General features: G+C 48.3%; 2 protein-coding genes across 2 annotated transcripts; one reads left to right on the top strand and one right to left on the bottom strand.

The window, feature by feature from the left end:
- Window positions 1-4,959: 4,959 nt before the first annotated feature.
- LOC134499827 (cytoskeleton-associated protein 5-like) lies at window positions 4,960-8,811 on the bottom strand. The gene has a single exon (XM_063306689.1). It carries the CDS (start codon window positions 8,809-8,811, stop codon window positions 4,960-4,962), a length of 3,852 nt encoding a protein of 1,283 aa, XP_063162759.1.
- Window positions 8,812-13,294: 4,483 nt separating this feature from the next.
- On the top strand, window positions 13,295-20,550 carry SST (somatostatin). The gene is made up of 2 exons (XM_063306260.1): window positions 13,295-13,507; window positions 20,205-20,550. Exons 1-2 carry the CDS (start codon window positions 13,367-13,369, stop codon window positions 20,415-20,417), a joined length of 354 nt encoding a protein of 117 aa, XP_063162330.1. The 5' UTR covers window positions 13,295-13,366; the 3' UTR covers window positions 20,418-20,550.
- Window positions 20,551-21,023: the final 473 nt, after the last annotated feature.

Raw genomic sequence — 21,023 nt, forward strand, 5'->3', positions numbered from 1 at the left:
CAGGGCGGCTCAGTGTTCACAGCACCCAGCGCTCAGGTCTGTGCAGAAGCTCCCAAACTCAAAAGGCAACCCTAAGGTTTTTATCAAAGTCTGCCCCCCTGTTCCCATGGGACTGAGGCTGCAGGATCTGACCTTGACGGGACAGTTCCCAGGGTCTGGAGCACCTGTTTCCAAGCCGTACAGATAAGCTAGCACTTAACAAAAACGATCTGGGGGTTTTCTCTTATCTCTCCCCAAACAGAGACTTAAAAAAAAAAAAGCCAGCTAAACATTAGTATAACTCAAAATAAACTCTAAGCTTCTTTGTGTGAGGGAGAAAATCAAAATAGGTCACTTAAACTCCTTGAAATAGCAATGGCCTTCCAGGTTGCCACTACAGACCGCTCTGCGCATGAGGAGCACCACGTGGCCTTGCTCCACTGAACTGCTTTTTGGGAAAGCCGAAGAGAGAAAATCGAAGCCTGGGCTGGCACGGATTTAAATATGCCTCCAGGGTGAGAATCAACTTTATTATATTTTTAATTAGTATGCCTCTGTTTAAGGGTAGGCTCTTTATCGCTCCGAGGGATTTGTTTACCCAGCTTGTGTTTAGTTTGCGCTAATCTTTCACCAGCTTGCGCGCCCTCCCATTCTTCCTTGAACCCAGTCTCTCTTGTTCATTGTCTGATTTGTACTTCAAGCAAATTATATCAGAGTTTGACCTCATCAAATGCAGCTAGTTCGTGACACGCAGGCCCGCGTATTTTCTGCATCTCTTTTCTGAGCCGGCTGGGGAAAATAGTCTTCCAGCGTAGCAAGCTCACAATCGGCTGTCAAATGTAGATGTGCTAGAAATGACATTTCTGGGATGTCACGGAATGCTCACAATTATTTATCCAACCTCTACAGCGGAAAGGCTGAGCGCAGAGGATCGGGATGAAATAATGGCAGAAGCCATCCATTCCTGCTTGCAGGGGAATGAGGGGAGGTCAAAAAAGTCAAGATGGTGGCCACAACTGCACAAAGCTCTGCCCCTTTTTTATGTATAGCTAGTCCTCGCTTAACGACCACAATTGGGACTGGCATTTCGGTTGCTAAGTGAAGTGGTAATTAAGCAAATCCAACCCAATTTTACAACCTTTTTGTGGCGGTCATTAAGTGAACCACATCATTAAGCGAATCACATGGTTACCCATTGATTTTGCTTGCCAGAAGCCAGCTGGGAAGGTTGAAAATGGCAATCGCATGACCGTGGGACACTGCGATGGTCATAAATGCAAACTGGTTGCCAAGTGCCCAAATTGTGATCATGTGATAGCGGGGACGCTGTGATGGCCGTAAGTGTGAGGACCGGTCACAAGTCGTTTTTCCCAATACTGTCGTAAGTCTGAACCATTGCTAAATGAATAGTCGTTAAGTGAGGACTACCCGTATGCCCAATATCTGTCCAGGAACTATTAAAGTTTAACACCAGCCTAAATCTCATTATCTGAAAGCACTCATACAATATATGTTCACATAACTTATTTAATCAGGTTGCTTAAAAATCTAGCTGTTACGTTTGCACAACCCATGAGCCTTCTTGTGCTTAGGGTGCTAGGCGTGCTCAGCCACTGATTAGTTTAGGTTCAGTGAATTGTACGCACCCCAAAAATGTACTGTTTGAGTAAACAGCAGGAAACTAAGTCCTATGAACACAAGTCATATCTCGGAACAGTCCAGTCACTAGTAAGCCCAACTTCTTTCTTGCTGTTTCAGTTTACTGATTTTCATCCTTTTGTGGTTCTAGCCCAGCCTTTCTCAACCTTTTGACCCTGGAGGAACCCTGGAAATATTCTTCAGGTCTCGGGAAACCCCCACAGATTCAGGCTCAAAGATAAACCAGAAGTTACAAACTTATTCTATTTGTTTCCTGGGTAGGCCTGTAGATATGCATTCACAGTGTTCTTCAACTAAAAATAAAGAATGAAACTTACCTCTTTCATGTGAAGTGGAAATAATTTGAAATAATTTTTTAAATAAATCATGATCTCCCAAGGAACCCCTAGGGACCGCTCACAGAACCCGAGGGTGCCACGGAGCCCTGGTGGAGAAACCCTGTCCTAGCCCCTTAATTCAGGATTTGCACCTCCCAACCTAATTTAGGTCCAGTGGAAACAGAGATGAATCAATTCAAAGAGAAAATCAGGTTTCCAAACCCCCACCTGGGTTCTTACTAAGGTTTTTATATAAGTTTTTAAAAGTTGGCCTTTGCAGAGCCAGCAATGGGAAATAACTGCCATAGGCCCCACCTTTAAGGTGAGAAGGAGATCTGAAGGGTATTTTGGTATTTGACCGTCGATTTCAGTGGACCGTAAACAAGGGTGTAAGAAAAAAATTACATGGATACCGGATGCAAGAACAAGAGAGAAATATTCAAAGAATTGGGAGAGAGCGTGGTGGCCGACACTGAGTCCTGCTAGAATTCTCTAGTCTAAAAGCCAATATTATGTTATTCTTAGACTAATATAATTCATATTCATATTATTCTTAGTCCTACTTTTGGGGCCGCCCCACCATACCACCTAGAAGAACCATATTGTAGTGACTCTACCACAAATCATGGGCAATCTATGGGGAGATGCTATAGTTAATGGCCTTGATGCCTTTCCATTTTTTTCCATGCTATAAATAATTGTTATGGCTTAGAAGCTGTTTTAGCTGACATGAGAACATTGGAAAAAGTTCATGCATTTTTTAAGCTCTGTTGCACAAGTATAGCAAAATCCCCTGTGATGGTGACAGAGAAGTATCATTATTTGCAGGTGTCTGGAACAACCTTCCTGTTGAAGGCAGTTTGGAGTCTGCAGCTTGGAGGGGAAGCAGATTTGGGGAATAATTCAGTACAAGGAGACAAACTGCTTTCCTAACTGCCTTGACTAATGATTTTAAAATATATATAATTTTGGTGCCTCTGTTCTCAAGGAACAGAGAACTTTGGTCAAACAGAACTAGAGATTCAGTTAATGAATTGGGTTGTACAGCACTGGAGCAACAGAGGGTTTTAAAAAAAAACATGTCAAGCTGCAAGGGGAAGAAGCCACCACATGTCAGCTCCACCTGCTGAACCAGCAGGCACAGCCGTTCAGTCCGTCATTCCCACTGGAAGCCCAGGTCATGGCCACCATCCTGACTTTCTTGACCTCTTTGCAGAAGCTCCTGAAGGCCATGACAAACTGCTGTCAAGAACAGATGGATGTGACCACAAGATGTTGAGGAGGCAAGCTCAGCATGGAAGAAACCACACCTTTTAGCCTCCTATACTTCCCAAATACTTTCAAAGTCATAAATTGGCAGCACCCGTGTTTCAGCTCCATCTTGCTGAGCAAATAACCCTGAAATTCTCAAGGAATCCAGTGGGTTGAATCTAAAGACCAGACTCAGAAGAACTGGTTCATCCTCCCCACCCAGACACAGGGTTACTCAAGGATTAGACCAGTGTTTCTCAACCTTGTCAACTTTAAGATGTGTGGACTTCAACTCCCAGAATTCCCCAGCCAGCCATGCTGGCTGGGGAATTCTGGGAGTTGAAGTCCACACATCTTAAAGTTGACAAGGTTGAGAAACACTGGATTAGGCTGTAAAATAAAGTAATGAAAACAGTATTAGTTGTAAAAAGGTTACAGCAAGATAAAGCCAATGCTACATCTAAGAACTGAAGTATGTCTTGCGAAGTTTAAATGACAGCACAGCAGAAGTAGCGACTTGGTTGCTGACAGTTGGGTACACATCTTCAAGAAGACAGTTCAACTTTTCAAGGTCTGAGCCCTTGAATTCACCTGCCACTATCAGTAGGCCTCAATACTAGCGACAGTGCTACCACTAGCCACAGGCCGATCATCATACTGATGTTAGGAGTGATGCTACCCTCAGCCTGAAGTTCAACACTTACACCCGGGGGCGTTCCAGCTGCTGGACTTGGATTCTCACAAGTGTCCACGTGGTTAGCATTCTCTGGCCCAACGTGCTCTGTGAGGGCCCCTGAATATTCCCCCTCAGTCTGATTCCCGGTTGCATTGTTCTGCCGGGAGCCTTCTACGGCCTTGGAGACTTGAGTTCCCATTTTTTGGCCCTGATCTCATTGTAAATGGGACAGTGAAGGAGATAATTAATAATATCCTCCACTTGACCAACACCATGAGGAGATGATCCTTCTTTACACAATGGATGGCCATGGGCCTTCCCTCCTGATTTCATGGAGGTTGAATAGACTTTGGTACATGTGTCTGTAAATTGCTACCGTTTCCATCCCTTGTACATGCCTATGATTGTTCCCATCCTTGTCAGCTGCAGTAATGGTCAGACAAAACTGATATGAATGCCAAAAGCTGCCTGAGTCTGAATTAAACCATGGCTTGTCTAACCTAACCCAACATTTCTCAAGGCGATATAACTGGAGATCAGCAGACCACAAGTTCTCCCATGAATCCAGTCATGAGGGCCTTCTCTCATTCTTTTCCCACTGCAAGATGCCCTGAAGCCAAATAGATTATGCAAAATAAGCGGCATAATATATTCAGATTACGCATTCAGGGCCAACGTGAAGGAACTGAATTGCCAGTGCATATGGAACCCAGCCTAAGCTTAGACTCTTTTGCATGGCATCAGAAGATGCCCAGCCCTTCCACTGATGCCACTCAAGGCTCTCCATTTCAAGGGTAGGCTCTAGATCAGGACACAGGGTACATCAAGACAGCAGGTGTGTTATTGCAAGTGAGTTGTAACTTTGGAAAGAACTTCCCATTAACCCCAAATAACCCACTTGCAATGGCACAAGTTTTTGAGCAAGAGATGGCTGATTTTATTGATTTAGTTTTTCACCTTGTCAGTGATTTTCTGGCATGCCAGGGGGAATTGAGTGAAAAGTATACCTGGCCCATCATGGACTCTTCTGCACCTGGGACTCCTTACTAAAGGCATTTTGGGAATGGAGACATTACTTTATGCTGCTTTCTCAGCCAAAAGGTTGCTTTTTTGCTTGTTTTCCCTTTCGGACACTATAACCGCCAAGCCGTGTTTGACGTAACTCCGGAAGAGAAGGGAACAATTTTTCAAGAAGGGTTCTAAGTCTGCCTCAGGATGTTTCTCCTTGAATTTGTGGAGATCTTCCAGGCCTGCCCTGGCAGTTTCCTTGCAGCTGATCTTCTTGAAAATTTCAGCCAGTGTCTGGTTGACCTTGTCCTCAGCTCGGGAAGAAGAGCCTAGCTCACCGTACGTGCCAGCCTGTCCCTCAGAGTGGCTGACCAGTTTCCTGAGGTTGGCTTCCAACTCTGAGTCCCCCCTATCCTCTATCAAGGTGAGGTGTTCCAAGATCTCTTCACCCTTCAGCTTGCAAAGGGTGTGCAGAAGAATCTTCAGTGCCCGGAGGGGATAACTGCTCTGATATTGCTTCAGTTTCTCCTTGGGCAGGGCCTTCATGAATATGTGGATATCCAACAGGATCTGGTCCAAGCAGATGCTATCAATGGTTTGCGGAAGGTGTTTGGCAGTTTTCCACAAGCACTTGGCCACCATTTCTGAAAAACTGGAGAGGTTAGTGGGGGCTGTCATGCTTTCATGAAGAAGCAGAAGCAAAGAACTCAGAAGTTTGGTCTGGCTTGATTTCTCCAGCACCTTTGTTATCAAGCGTTTGGCCGACTGCTCTTCTGAAAGCTCTTCAACTGGAGAGTCCAGCAAGAAGGTGATCAGACTACTGATGAGGTCCTTCAGCACCCCAGCAGAGGCTTCCTGGGCCAGGCTATCTATCTGGAAGAGGGAGACCATGTTGCAGATGATGCAGTTATACAGCTGGACAACTTGTTCCTTCCTTGCTTCTTCCTCCGCTGTGACATGGAGCCGGTGGAGGAACTTCAGCTGCCGGAGTGCTGCTATCAGAAACTGGTTGATGTGGCCAGACATGATTTCCACGCTGTCCTCCTGCTCCAGAATCTCCTGAATCTGCACTAGGGCCTCGATACTCGTGACAACGCTACCACTAGCCACACGGCAAATGATCATATTGACGTTAGGAGTGATGCTACCCTCGGCCTGAAGTTCGACGCTCACACCCGGGGGCGTTCCAGCTGCTGGACCTGGATTCTCGCAAGTGTCCACGTGGTTAGCATTCTCTGGCCCAACGTGCTCTGTGGGGGCCCCTGAATATTCCCCCTCAGTCTGATTTCCGGTTGCATTGTTCTGCCGGGAGCCTTCTACGGCCTTGGAGCCTTGAGTTCCCATTTTTTCCTCTCTGACTCCCATAGCTCCTGCCTCTTTTATGCCCTCTTCCAATAAATCCATGTGTTTCTCGGATATATTCCCAACTGCCCGAAATGTTTCCGCTCCATAAACGTCCCGGGCTGTTGCAATGACCTTTAAAGCAGCCGTATGAACTGCATTGTTGTAGTCCCCGGTCAAGACAATGAGAGTTTTCAGAATTTTGTTTGGGTTTGGCTGGCACACCTCTGGCCCGTATTCCTTCAGCATCCATTCCAGCTCCTTCAAACATCCCACCCGTTGGTTGGCATTCTTGGCCTGGGCTCCTTCGAGGAGGAAAGAAAACGTCTTGGAGGCCGGGTAGATGAAGAGGATCTGCTTCAGAATTGCCCGGACTTCTCTGAGGATGGACTCCTTCGTTCCCCCCATTTTCAGGAGAAGGTAGGGCAGAAAAGAGGAAGCCTCGTTCTCCATCAGCTGATACTTCTCCTCAATCAGCATACTGAAGAGTCTTTGAAGATACTCCAGGGTCTTCATGAGCACCCAAGTGTTGGTGTCAAACAGTCGAAGGCTGAGCCACTTCAAGACGAGGTCCAGACAGCTGATGACACCATCTTTCTCAGTCCCCAAGTGCTTGGTCATCACGGCCAATGCTCTGATGTGGTGCTGAAAGTTGGAGTGGAAAAGCTCTTCCTGCAGCCAGCTGCAGAGACAGCCACACATTTGAGCTTTGAGCTGCTCAATGTATTTGCTGCTTGGGGTGCTGAAATTCCATCTCAGGACCTTCAGAGCTTTCTCATCCTTTGCTCTCTGCTCTTTCCCTTTGGGGACAATCATGAAAATGGGGCCTAGCACACTGGGACCTTCCTTTGAGCTAAGTTTGGCTTGCGCCTTCACATTTGGGAATCGCTTAGCTTTGGGAACGGTCCCTTCTGAGGTGGCTTTTCTTACATCCAAGCTCAGCTCGTGAGACCCTACATTTTCAGTAGAGAAGGAGGCGGCTGGGGGGGACTGTTGAGGAGGAGCCACATACGCCCTGGACCAAGACTTGCCCCGTGGCAGCTTGGAAAGGGTCCTGGAAAGGCTAACGGTGGCCTTGGATGATTGGCTACTTTTGACCCTGTCCAGCAGAGAGAGCACCTGCTCTCTGGAAGCTGGCTTCAGTTTGCTGGCAGCTTCAGACATCTTCTCAAAGCCAAGGTGAAGAAGGAAAAACGGGAGGGCCTCCTGTGCTGCTGTGCGTGTTTCCTCAAGGGAGTTCTCCAAGGCTGAATAGAGATGAGGGACACAACGAAGCAAGTCAGCAGAGGCAGAGCTGGAAGACGGCAGTTTCTCTGCCAGCCACCCCAGGAACCCCTGTCTCGGGGACACCGTCTCCTTCTTCAGATCTATGAAGAGGTCATCCGCTTCTAGCCATTCTTTCATGCCAGTCTGTTCAGCCCATGCCTCTATGGTGGTAAGAGCCATGGGCCGTAAGCTACTTTTGTTGTCTTTGAGGACCGCGAGGATAGACATTCCCAGGGTCTTGATGTGATGCTTAATCCCTGGACCCATGGCCTTCGCAAGCTGCTGCAGGACAATGAGTGTCTGCTTCACCAGAGCTTTATTGGAGTCATGCAGACAAGCCTTCAAGACAGCTGGGAGGTCGCCAATGTTGGGCTGGATGGAGGTGATGTCACTGAGGATCCTGGAGATGTCCTCCAGCCCTTCCTTCCGGACCTTCCAGCTGGGGTCCTGCATTTTGGCCAGTAACTCCCCTGAGATCTTCTTGCTGATATCAACCGCACTGTTTGTCCAGTAGGGCTGTGCATCTCCTCCCCGCTGCTCATTTGCACTGTTCCTGCAGAACTTGCAGCGGCCTCGCGTTTGAGGAGGGGGACTTTGGCCAATCAGCTGTTCAAACCTGGCATCAATCTGGGAGAGAAGAAGGGGCTTTTCATCCTCAAAAAAGGCCCTCAGAGGGCTCCCGACATAGAGGTAGATCACACCAAGGAGGTTAAAAGCGGAAGTCCTCACATCTGGATGGGCTGCAGACAAGGACACTTTAATGTAGCCAACAAACATTCTGGCCTCCATGCCATCAAAGCCAAAGTCTTTGATGGCGCTAGAGAGCCAGTTCAGAGTTTCTGCATGAGTCCTGGGGCAGTCTTGCAAGAAAGCTGCTTCAGTAACTTTCCCTGCTGTCCACGGCAAGCCACAGGCCTCAGCCACTGCGGTTAGGGCTTCCTTCGTGTCGCTGCTACAGATGACGTCCCCAATCTTGTCCACCAGATTTCCCAAGACGAACCGAGCTGAGGTTCTGGAGAAGTTCCCCTTGCGGGCAATGAGAGTGACAATGTGCAACCTTTTTTGCATCACCTGCAGTTTGGTTTCATTCCACCCGGGGTCTTTGTCAAGCAGCCTTACCAAAGCTTGGCAGGGCACCTGGTTCTTCTCCATCTCTTCCACCGCCTTCTCAAATGTCTCCAGGCAGGAGATCCGCTCTTTCCAATCGCTGCTGTCCAGATGTTGGAGACAGGACTCAGGGAGGACTGCAGCAGCTTCCAGCTCACATGATTCTTCTGGAAGTTCCTCCTCTGGCATGTCCTTTGGCTCTAGCATCTTGGCTCTCTGTGTGTTCTAGAACTTGGCTAGCCATGTGGGGCATGGCTCTCAGCCCTCCCTCGGGTGGCTATCAGCTCGGCCAGAGCAAAGGACATGCCGAGGAACAAGAGCAATGGCCAAGGTCTCCTCGGGGATCTTGCTTGCAACCCCCACTCTGCCCCCCAGGGAGGAGATGGTGCTACCCTACTCTTTGGGGAAGGGGGCCTTCTTAAGCGGCTGCTGCTCCAGCTTGTAAGTGGTGAGATGTGCCTGAAGACTCACATGGCCCTTTGTGATGTCACTGGTGCAACAACAGAGCAGCGACAGACCACAAGAGCAGAGAAGATGTAATCTGAAGAGCACAAGGGTCAAAATGCAGCATGGAAGACAGGGAAAGGTCCAGGTGTAGCCCTACAGGGGATTCAGGTAGACCTTAAAAGCGGGAGCAGGAATCTCCTTGAGATCTTGAAGGGTCAACGTTTGCAAATCTGGCCTAGATGGAAGGAATTGGTAGTCAGATTCACTGGCTGCATCAACACAACAGATGAAATCCGGTTATAGACCTGTTCCTTTTCCTTGGGTTGCACAATCCACTGAACCATAAACTAAACTGGTGTGTTCCCACAACACCCTAAGCCAGTGTTTCCCAGCTTTGGTGACTTTAAGATGTGTGGACTTCCACTCCCAGAATTCCCTAGCCAGCAAGGGAGTGGAAGCCCACACATCTTAAAACTGGCCCTGACCCTGCTTCGCTTTGGTGATGAGCCAAGGTCATCTAGGTGCTGCTCCCTGCTGTGATTCTGAAACCCAGATGAAGGTCTACCGACAGATTCAAAAGAAACCCCTGCATTTCTCCCAGCTGGTACTCCTAGGAAGCGTGTTGGCTTCTTGGGGGACAGAAGAAGCAGGGGTGTCTGCTGGGCATGGTCGAAAACGTCAAGATGGTGGCCACCATGGTGCAATCGAAGCCCCACCAGTGGTGAGAGGAGCTTTCATCACTCCATTGTGGCCACCATCTTGACTTTTTTGACCATGCCCAGCAGTCACCCCTGAGAGCAGGAATGAATAATCCATCTCTGTTGGTTTGCTTTGAATCTCAGCCATCCGGACCTTTTATTTTTAAGAGACTGTTGCTTCAGATAAGCAACATGGTGCCCCTGGATGTTAATACAGATGCAGAGATTTCCCTAAGGGCCTGCTACATCCTCTGTTTCCCTCTACCCCACCCTCAGTCCTTTCCCTTCTTTTAATGAACTCTCCTAATTAAAGGCGTCGAAACAGGGAGCTAATCTACCGCAGAGCACAGTGACAGCCTTTTGCATTGTCTGAATTTCCAAGAATGCCTCCAGTTCAACATGGACCTCGCAGAGCTTCTTAGAAATTGTTCTAAAAAAAGAGTGGCTGAAACAGAACCCGCCTCTTTGTGTGTGGAGGGTTCTGTGGTGGAGGTGTGCCCACCTACCCTCCAAAACAAAGACAGACAAGTTGGGGGAGGGGGGTAAGGAAGGACCTGCCAAGCTAGGAGAGTTGAAAACAACAGCCCGACTTCCAGCCAGCTTAACTTCTGATAAACAGATGTTTTCTCACTGGCCACACCCACCATGGCAACCATTTTGTGAGTGCTGTCAACATTCCAGATGTGCAGAGACCCCCATGAGAAAAGAATACTACTTTCCTTAGAAGGGAGCTTTTTCCATTACCATCAGCAGATATATCTCCAAGGATAGTGTTTTTCAAACTTGCCACTTTAAGATGAGTGGACTTCAACTTCGACTTCAAGATGAGTGGAGAACGAGGCTTCCTCTTTTCTGCCCTACCTTCTCCTGAAAATGGGGGGAACTAAGGAGTCCATCCTCAGAGAAGTCCGGGCAATTCTTGTTGGCAGAGTGCTAGAAAGCCTTTGGCCCAGGAGAGATCAGAAAAGTCACTCACCAGGCATTTCTATAAAAATAATTTTATTTACAGAAAGCAAGCATATTTAAAAGGCTGTTTGCTGAGAGGAGAGATTTCTCTCAGCTGCATACTCTCTGCAAGCCTACACAGAAGGGAAACTGAAACTAAAACTAGTCCAGGCAAGTTCTTACCTTAGGCAATGCAACCATTAACACGTGAAAAGGGGACAATTAAATTCAACCTCTTCACCCGGCCAAAATGATTAGTTACCATAGTAACCTTAATCTGTAGTAGAAAACATATTAACAATTCTGAAGCAGATCCCCTTCATCTACCCGGCCTCCAAGACGTTTTCTTTCCTCCTCGAAGGAGCCCAGGCCAAGAATGCCAACCAACGGGTGGGATGTTTGAAGGAGCTGGAATGGATGCTGAAGGAATACGGGCCAGAGGTGTGCCAGCCAAACCCAAACAAAATTCTGAAAACTCTCATTGTCTTGACTGGAGACTACAACAATGCAGTTCATACGGCTGCTTTAAAGGTCATTGCAACAGCCCGGGACGTCTATGGAGCAGAAACATTTTGGGCAGTTGGTGTCATGAGTAAGGATAGCGAGCAGCATTTCTTGGTTTTCTGAAGACATTTCTAAACGTATCTTCTTAATTGCTTGTTCCTCCCTCTTTCGATGGGAGTAGGAGTTTGTTAGGATTGATGTCCTAACAACCAGGAAACACGCTGAGACAAGAACTGGTCTCTAATATTTATTGCTAGTACTTAACAGGAATCCTAACAAACTGAAGAAGCGGGGAAAACCCAGACATATAAACCCCAAGGGTTAAGGCGGTCCCGATCTGTGTCTCTTTGAATGGCTGAACAATTCATCAGTGCTACGCATGCGCTTGACAGTCTGGATGGGGGGCCCCTGCTCGCCATCCTTACTCATGACAGTTGGGAATATATCCGAGAAACACATGGATTTATTGGAAGAGGGCATAAAAGAGGCAGGAGCTATGGGAGTCAGAGAGGAAAAAATGGGAACTCAAGGCTCCAAGGCCGTAGAAGGCTCCCGGCAGAACAATGCAACCGGAAATCAGACTGAGGGGGAATATTCAGGGGCCCCCACAGAGCACGTTGGGCCAGAGAATGCTAACCACGTGGACACTTGTGAGAATCCAGGTCCAGCAGCTGGAAATCCACCTGGTGTAAGTGTTGAACTTCAGGCTGAGGGTAGCATCACTCCTAACGTCAATATGATCATTTGCCGTGTGGCTAGTGGTAGCGTGGTCACGAGTATTGAGGCCCTAGTGCAGATTCAGGAGATTCTGGAGCAGGAGGACAGTGTGGAAATCATGTCTGGCCACATCAACCAGTTTCTGATAGCAGCACTCCGGCAGCTGAAGTTCCTCCACCGGCCCCACGTCGCAGTGGAGGAAGAAGCAAGGAAGGAACTGCCCAGAGTCCCTCTTTTGGGAGACGGGCGGTGGCTAAATTTGATCAATCAATCTATCAATAAAATAAACACCCAGGATAAGCTAACCCGGCTAGGTGACGGGGTTCCTCTTGGTTAAACCGTGGTTTACTGAACCAACCTCAACCTGGTAAGCCATAAATCCTACTTACAAGCCCCGAGCTTCCTGTATTTACGGCATCCAAAGTCAAGCCTGAAGGAACCCGACCGTGGGGTTTAGCGTAACATGTAAATATGGGTTTTATTCTCCCCCTCGCCCCCACCAAGCCGGCAGAGAACTGTAGCTCCAACGCAGGCGTGAGGATGGTGAGATGTTGGGTGAGCCCACCTGAGGATTTCCTGCGCGCAGGAAAGGCATTTCATTTCCCTTTCTAGCCGACAGTGCTGGAATTTCCTCATGGCCCCCCGTCCCGTGAATAATGATGTGCTAAAGTATACGGCCATCGATCAAAAGGCCTAGGGTTTTTCCTGGGCTGGGGAAAGTTAGTGAAATGCCAGCAAGTGAATCGACCTGTTTCTGGTGACTTCAGGGACTCATCCCTGTGGTTTCCTTGGCGAAAAAGCCTTGCCGTTTCACCCTTCTGTGATATATATTTTTCCTTTTTCATGTCCCAGCTTAGCCTTCGGCCCTGGGCTCTCCTGGTGGTCTCCATTCCAAGACTAGACAGGTCCGACCCGGTTTGCCTTTCTGAGATCAGCTGAGGTCTCCCAGGGGCCGGCCCTCCGGATCTACAAACGAACCAGAGAGAACCCCCCTCTGGGGACCCACCAGGCTGCCATGAGCCCAAATGTCCCGAAAGGCGCTTGGTGTAAACGGCGTTTATAAATACCATCCTATAGTCGCTTTTCGATCCCGGAATTCTGCGCGCCTGGCGCAGATGACTTTTTCCCGAATCATTGGCTGCATCAACACAACAGAAGGGGGTGGATCTGCCCCCTCCCCCCGCAGCATCAGCTCTCCGCTTTGGCGTGATGGATCTGCGCGCTTAATGGGCCATCAAAAGCGCGGGGCGGTTTTGGAGCGGGGGGGGGGGTCGCGCCCCTGTCTTGACGTCAGCAGAGGGCTTTATAATGGGGGAGCGCCGATGGATACCCCAGAAGCCAAGACCGGCATCTCTGGGCACTGCCGCCGCCGCCGCCGCCCTCGGAGCAGTGAAGGCATCCCGCGCCTCTTCCGCCGCTTCCTCGCCGCGCCCCCGCGGAGCCCCGCCGGCATGTTGCCCTGTCGCCTCCACTGCGCCCTGGCGCTCCTCGTCTCGGTGGCCTTGGCGTGGAGCACCGGGGCCGCCGCGCCTTCCGACCCGAGGCTCCGGCAGGTCCTGCAGAAATCCTTGGCCGCCGCCGCGGGGAAACAGGTAAGGGCCCCCGGCAGTCCGGGGCGGGGGCGGGCATTGCCCGAAGAGGAGCAGATGCGGGGCAGGGGGCTGGGCACGCTGCCCGCGCGTTCCGAGGAGCCCAGCGGGAGAGAGCCCGGGGGCCCCTGAGCGAGCGCAGAGTTCGCGCACGGCCCGAACAGCAGCGGGAGGCTGGGCCGACGGGAAGGGTCGGAACCCTCAGGGGAAGAAGGCCGGGCGGGAGGTGACGCCGCATTCCCTGCTACTGTTGGCCGACTAACGCAGAGGTAGACTCTTCCTGTCCATGGAGGTTCAGTTCCTAACTCTCGTGGGTAATAAGAGCATCGGAGTTTCGTCCGATGGTCTTGACCAGCCAAGGATCTCCGGGGAAGTGAGCAGCGCAGGAAGATACGTCCCACCCTCCCTTGGCTGATTCCCATCCGAAGCTGTTCAAGGGTAAACTGTTCTTGACCAGGAGGCTTTACTGAGCTGCTAGGGCTAACGGAGGAGCAACTCAGTGCTCGTTAGTTTTTTACGGCCGGGGCCCCCAGCTTGATCAGGCTGAGAGTCCAGCAGCGGGAGGACCTGGCTCCCCGCGGGCACCGTGGGATCAATATTGTCCCTGTTAACGTTCCTCCAGCCACCGGCGTGGTTCAGACGTACCTCGCCCTTGAGTCAAGATTGCAACTGATCACCTACGAGAGAGGGGGTGGGAAAAAAAACCGATTTTTACGTTCGTCGGTCCCTCGGCACAGCCGCTTTCCTGGAACGGGTTGCTAGAGCGCTGCTTGCCTGCGGTTTCGAGGTTAATTCTTTTACCAATCTCAAAATCAGACGGTTCTTCTCTTAGGCAAGACCCCCGGGTTTACCAGACCACCCCCTGCACACACAAAAAATAATTTTGTAGGACTTGGTGAAGTCTTATCCTTGAAAGCAAGACGGGACTTTTTAGAGAAGTCCCAACGAATTTGGGGAGGCGTTGAGCTGTCCGAGGTCCTGAAAGGGATCTCGCTCCAACAGACCGAAATTAAACACGGCCCGCCAGGCTTGCTGATGTAAGCGTGTTAATACATGGGCTGTTTTCATGACCGATGTACCATAAAAAAAAATACATTCGTGCGTTCAATTTTCTCAACATTAGAGTTAGAGGTCCAGAGAGAAGTGGCCACGTTTTGCAGTGACACCAAGTCATTTGCCGTGCAAAATGACAAAAATATATTCAGAACCTAGGGATGGGTCAGTATATAAAGCTGTTAAAAAGCATCCTCAGATTGGTTGAGTGGGCATGCAAAGGACAAAAGGGAAATCCTACTGGAGATGCGATAGTGGTGGTTCGAGATCTTGGTTTGTAGTGGATAGCCGAGAAAAACTGTTGGTCCAGCGAATGTCCATAGTGAAAAAGGTAAATGGCATGGTGGAGATCAACATAAAGAAAAGATTTGAAAATGCATTTGAGAATGTAATAATGCAAATGCATTGAATCTTAAGATTGCAATGAAATCCATGATGCTGCCACCTTTTGATTATGTATATACCGCATCTGAAAAAAATTATTCAGAACCTGGCAAAGAGACAATTACTTTCCACTAAATTTTTTATGGATTAAGCTTGGAGAAGAGGCAGGTACAGAAGAAGATAAGCCTAGAATATTATGTGTCATGTGGAAAAAATGCAGGCTGAGGTTTCTGCCCACCATAATATTAAAACTGGGTTATCGCAGATAGAACCATAGAATAATAATAACTCTTTAAGCATTTTTTTTTTTAGCATAGAGAAGATGCAGGTACAGAAGAACATAAGCCTAGAATACTATATGTCATATGGAAGAACACAAGGAGAGATTTCCACCTGCTGTGGTCCTAAAACTGGCTGCTCATATATAGAGAACCATAAAATAACTGAACAGCTGGATTCACACCACACACTGTACAACAAAATTAACCCAGGCAAGTTTCTGATGCCTTGTGAATGCAACTGTTAGGTCTTTACCTGATCCGATTGTATGCAGCCAGACAATCCGGACATTGAAACATGGTCACTCAGTGAGAGATAGGTATGATCAAGAAATCCAAAGAAGAAGTTGAATTGCATCACCCCTGCAGAAATAAGAACGCAGTTGCTTCTCATCCTTCACGCAAACACTTCTCTTCAAAATCCTGAAGGGAAGAAAGTTCCCTGTTAACAGATTTCATGGGGGAGCAAAAACCCTAGAGAAGAAACAGTGACACGGAGAAGAGTCCAGGTAGATCCTCCAGCACAGTGTTTTATAACCCTGGGAACTTTAAGATGTGTGGACTTCAACTCCCAGAATTCCCCAGCCAGCATGGCTGGCTGGGGAATTCTGGGAGTTGAAGTCCACACATCTTAAAGTTCCCAAGGCTGAAAAACACTGCTCTAGCAAATGAAGGAATGGCTCTTCTTCTTTGTGGCTGCTTTCCAGCCAGGAGTATTCATCCACACTCGTCTTCTCCAACCTGACCAGCTCCAGATGTGGTGAGACTGTTAGCAACGTGGCTAACTGCATCAGTGGGGAGTTCTGAGAAATCCCATGCCAACACATCTGGAGGATGGCCAGGTGGTGGAGGACTGGTGGATATGCTCACCAAATCCAGCAGAGGGGAAGACAAAGGCAGAACGCTCGAGTAAGCAAGTCAAGCTATATTTTACAATGTGAATCAGACAGTCCACAGGCTCACTCCCTTGACTTGAAGAGAGGTTCCTTCTGCTCCCATGTAGATGTGGGGAGTCCAAGACGTTTTCTTTCCTCCTCGAAGGAGCCCAGGCCAAGAATGCCAACCAACGGGTGGGATGTTGTAAAAACCAATTTACAGAGCTGCCACTACAGATGTTGCATCAGGAACCGTCCTTGTCCACTTTCTCTTAGCTCTGCTTGGATCTGCTCTGATTTTTCCTGGGAAAGAGGAACAGGGTTAGGGGCATGATAAGGCTGTACTTTCACTGCGGGAAGGGCCTCCATCTGGAGCAGTGTTTCTCAGCCTTGGCAGCTTGAAGATGAGTGGACTTCAACTCCATGCTGGCTGGGGAATTCTGGGAGTTGAAGTCCACACATCTTCAAGCTGCCAAGGCTGAGAAACACCGGTCTGGAGACTCAGAGAAGAGCAGCTGCTATCCCCAGCAACTACCAACAAGTGAAAATAAAGGCCACAACCTCCTTCTGCTTTTTGGCCACCCACGCAGAAACAGCCCAGCTAGAAGGAAAACAGGGCATTCGTTTAGTTCCTGTTGGTGGATGTTTCCCCCCTAAAGATGCTTTGGGAGGGAAACATCCCTTCTTTGGCCAAGTGGTCAAGCACTCGTCTTTACCCACAGTTGGCGACTTGAAGATATTCTGCTTCTGAAAGATGCCAGATTAGTCCTTCTAAAAGAAGAGAATCTCTGTAGCTCAGGGTTGAACTGTGGAGCCCTTGGTGCTCTCTGAGCTTCGCAGACATTCAATTACCCAACTAGGTAGCTAGGCTTCTGTATATAAACAGGGAGCAAACCCCCCACTCACTAGCCTCGATGGGGTTGCCTAGCTGGGTAATGAAACGTCTGCATGGAACCCACCAAGCTCAGAGAGCACCCAGGACCCCACAGACTGGTCCTTGTTGCATAGACTTTTCTGGGAGTTACATTCCCCAAGGAATAAAAGATTATGTCCTTCTGAGTCCTCATGGTGATCTTTCCTAGGTCCCCCAGGGACAAGACGTGTTTGGTCAGGCAGACGGATCCCCTCTTGAGGACTTTCCAGATTTCCGCACAGACCTTTTAGCTACAGGGCTTCCCTCGTCCGTTATTTCGTTGGGCTAAAGAGGCTGCCCAGAAAATGGCAGGGACTTGTCCAGGCAGTCGCCAGGAGTCCAGACTGACCTGAAATCACATACCATTAATGTGTGAAAAGACGGGTGCACATCTCTCTGTGCACAGCACTCCTACAAACACATATAAAAAAAAAGATCAAATATCTAAAGGCAGGAAACCTGTGGGATAGGCTCCATCTCCCTTCCTTTTAAGCAGAACAGCAGAAAAGGTTTTATTAAGTTTGGCCGTGTAAGTTAAATACGCTTAACCGAGTTAGTGAAAGACCCAGGGGCTACATTTGTAGCATAGGCTGGGCTCGCTTAATTTTAATCTTCTATTATCGTTATTATTCTTGTAATGCAGTAAATAGGGCAGACTGCATCGGCTTGTTCTGTTTTTTGCTAGTTCACCGGATTGTGCGAACCTGGAAAACAAGTGACGTCAGTAACAAGATAAGGGAGTTGTGGGGACCCAGCCACTGGTTACTGAGTTAGCCATATTCATTCACATCTTACCAGGTCAGGGTTAGCTGCAGCTGCCCACTGTACTAAGCCTGATTAGTGTTAAGCTTCAACAGCCCCCCCCCCCAACTTTCCCAGGGTGTTGTACAAACTCAGTCTCTCTGGTTAGTTAATAGTTGAGGGTAATGGGCAAAACAGGCCAGTTTAATAACACAGTTATGGGTGTTCTGTTGAAACTGCCCTGAAAAAGGCTTCCGACTTGCTTCAGCTTCGGTTTACGGCGTAGCATGCTGTGCTTGTTTGACTGCCCACTGCGGCTCAGTCAACAAACTATGATTAAAACAAACTGTGGCTTAGCGTACCATGCAAATCTATCCCCCTCTGCTTCTACCTCTGGGGATTTCATTTTGGTCTGTTTGAATGCAAGCCCGATGCACACCGATTATTGTATGGCAGATCACATCCCACATAGCAATTGTGCACAACCGCAGGTGCTGTGGATGTGGTGGGCCACAACTCCCATACCTTGAGCCACCCCAACCGATGGCTGGGGATAATGGGAATTGCAGCAAAGCACACCTGGAAGGGGTCCCATTTCCAGAGCATGACCAAACGTCTTCCCAAAATATACGGGAGCAATTTTATTTTGCACAAGGCATGCAATATCCTTCTGATAGCAGACTTTTCTATGATCAGAAATACCGCATCTTAATTTGTAGTTTGATGGTGTGCTGCTTAAAATGGTAGCTACTTTCAAATCCTAATGAAGCTAAGCCGTTAGGCTGCATTGGGAGAACACTGTGACTACATCTTTTTCTTTCTTTCTTTCTTTCTTTCTTTCATTCATTCATTCATTCATTCATTCAATTTATATCACCGCCCATCTCCCCCAACAAGGGACTCTTTACTTAACCTTGTTGAGTGAGCAGTGTGAACACAGCCTTTAAATGTCCCCATGACTGGACAATGCCCTGCGTGAGAAGCAGATGCTGTGGGTTTGAAAAGTGGGGTTCATCCTACAAATCCTGTGTTAGGAGTAATGGGAACTTGAGAGCATTAATTCCCGCTTTGAAGGGCTGCATCGATCCCCAAGGCAGAAATCCCTTTTTCCCCTTTCCAAACGGGATGGCCACCAGTGGCTTGTGGCCAAATCAGTGGTCTGTCTCCAGGGCCATTTTCCAGGGCTGCAGGATGGGGTGGAGAGGCTCAGCCTTGGAAGCCCAGCTGTTGCGGGCCCCAAAGGATGTTTCTCCTCCTAACCTGGTACCAAGCTCCTTGGCGTCCTGTCTGTCACCCTGTCTACTGTTGGGGCTTAATGGACTTCCAACACCGCCCCCTCGACCAAGGGCTGGCCTCAGCTCTTAAGGGACACCGTCAGGGCCGTCTGCATGGTTTGGTCACAAAAGTCAAAACGGCAGCCGTGATGGTGTGATTAAAGTTCCACCCATTTTAAAAAAATTAAATTAAAACAGGTGAAGCTTCAACCATGCCATTGCAGCTGCCATCTTGACTTTTTTGACCACACCCTGAAGACACCTCTAGACTGTCCTACATAACATTTGTGGAAGTTCTGGATTTCACCCGTGGATCCCAGGCTTAACGTATCTTCTTAATTTTTGCAATTTATATCCCTGGCAAAGAACTTTTTTTCCCATAAAAATCAATACTTCTCTTGCTGTTTATCCATGGCTGAGTTCACACAGCATGTTCAGCTGAGACAGAAGAACACCGGAGGAGGACATAACAGTGCATTTGAAGCCATGGCACGTTAAAAAAAAAAAAAGGAGGGGGCTTCAAATGCTTGATCTTGAGTTTTTAGACCCCCCCCCCCCAAATGCTTGGACCTGGAAATGACTGCAGTTGCATGTCACACTTGATTTGTACAAACCTTGTTTCCTTTCCTGAAATTTAAAGTGTTTGTGAATTCAGCTCATTTGATTAGTTCCTCGCTCAATAGACTGGTAGAAACCCAAATTAAATATGTTCGGCTAATGCAGCCACTCAGTCAGAATGTGACTTTCTTTGTCTGTAGATCACCACGTTGCACAAACTCAGTCCTTCCGTTTTGCAAGCTGTGATGGAGGGTGAAATGCGCAGAGCGAAACCAATGGTTTCTTCAGTATATCATGGCTAAGCAAAACTGGGTTTAGCATGACGTGTAAACCCAGCCACTAAACTTGGGTTCATGAATTCTTCCTGCTACTGTAGCTCACGCTGTTGGCATGTAGTCTAATCGGTCAACCTTCTCTGGGATCAAAAGCTTTGCAGAGTCAGATTGACTTGGATGGGAGACCACTGGGAGATCAAACTGCATCCAGGAAGATGGCAAAGGGAAGCCTCTTCCCTCTGGATGCCTGGAAAATGGCAGGGATCTGTCCTGGCAGTTGATTTGATTTGAGGGGGTCCTTCCATTGCCACCCCTTGACCCACGCCTCTCTTTTCTCCTTGCCTTCAAGGAACTGGCCAAGTACCTCCTGGCAGAGCTGTTGTCGGAACCCAGCCAGGCAGAGAACGAGGCCCTGGGCTCCGACGACGTGTCCCGCGGGGCCGAACAGGATGAGGTCAGGCTGGAACTCGAGAGGTCGGCCAACCTGAACTCGGGTCTGACACCTCGGGAACGCAAAGCCGGATGCAAAAATTTCTTCTGGAAGACCTTCACTTCCTGTTAGGTTCCCAAACCTCTTCTTCCCCTTCGCTCCACTCTGACCTCCCCCTGATTTCTCAGTCTCTTCATGCCAGGAGCTGAAGACTGTAATAGAAAACCTATTGTTGAGGTAAAAGGGAAAAAAAAAAGAAGAAGAAGAAGAAGAAGAGAAGAAAGGAAAAAATACAATTCGATTTTGCAGCTGTTTTAATAAAACTTTCTGTTTCAATTGTACACACCTTTCTTTCTTGAGTTGGTGATCTCTATTTCTTCATGACACACCAGTCCGTTCCTGACACTGGAAACCACTGCTGAGTATGCTGATTTAAATTCTTTCTTGCAATAAAGTTTATGTTTCAAAGTGTCCCGGGTATAGATTTTCATTGCAGCTTCTCTCTCTTTTCCCCCACCCCCCTTTCAATGGAGTTAAGCTCATCAATCAGTCATTAAATCATCAAATTAATCATCCAGCAAAGAAATTCAAAGCAAGACAACTCTATACCATTAAATGTCATTTAACACAATAAAAAGTGAGCAAAATCCTTCATATAAAGCATCTTAAAGTATGAATGCTTCCTAGAATGTGGGCTAAGAAGTCATACTGTGTTGCTATTCACACAACACACTTAAC

The sequence above is a fragment of the Candoia aspera genome, chromosome 6 (assembly GCF_035149785.1).
Source record: "Candoia aspera isolate rCanAsp1 chromosome 6, rCanAsp1.hap2, whole genome shotgun sequence".
NCBI lineage: Eukaryota > Metazoa > Chordata > Lepidosauria > Squamata > Boidae > Candoia > Candoia aspera.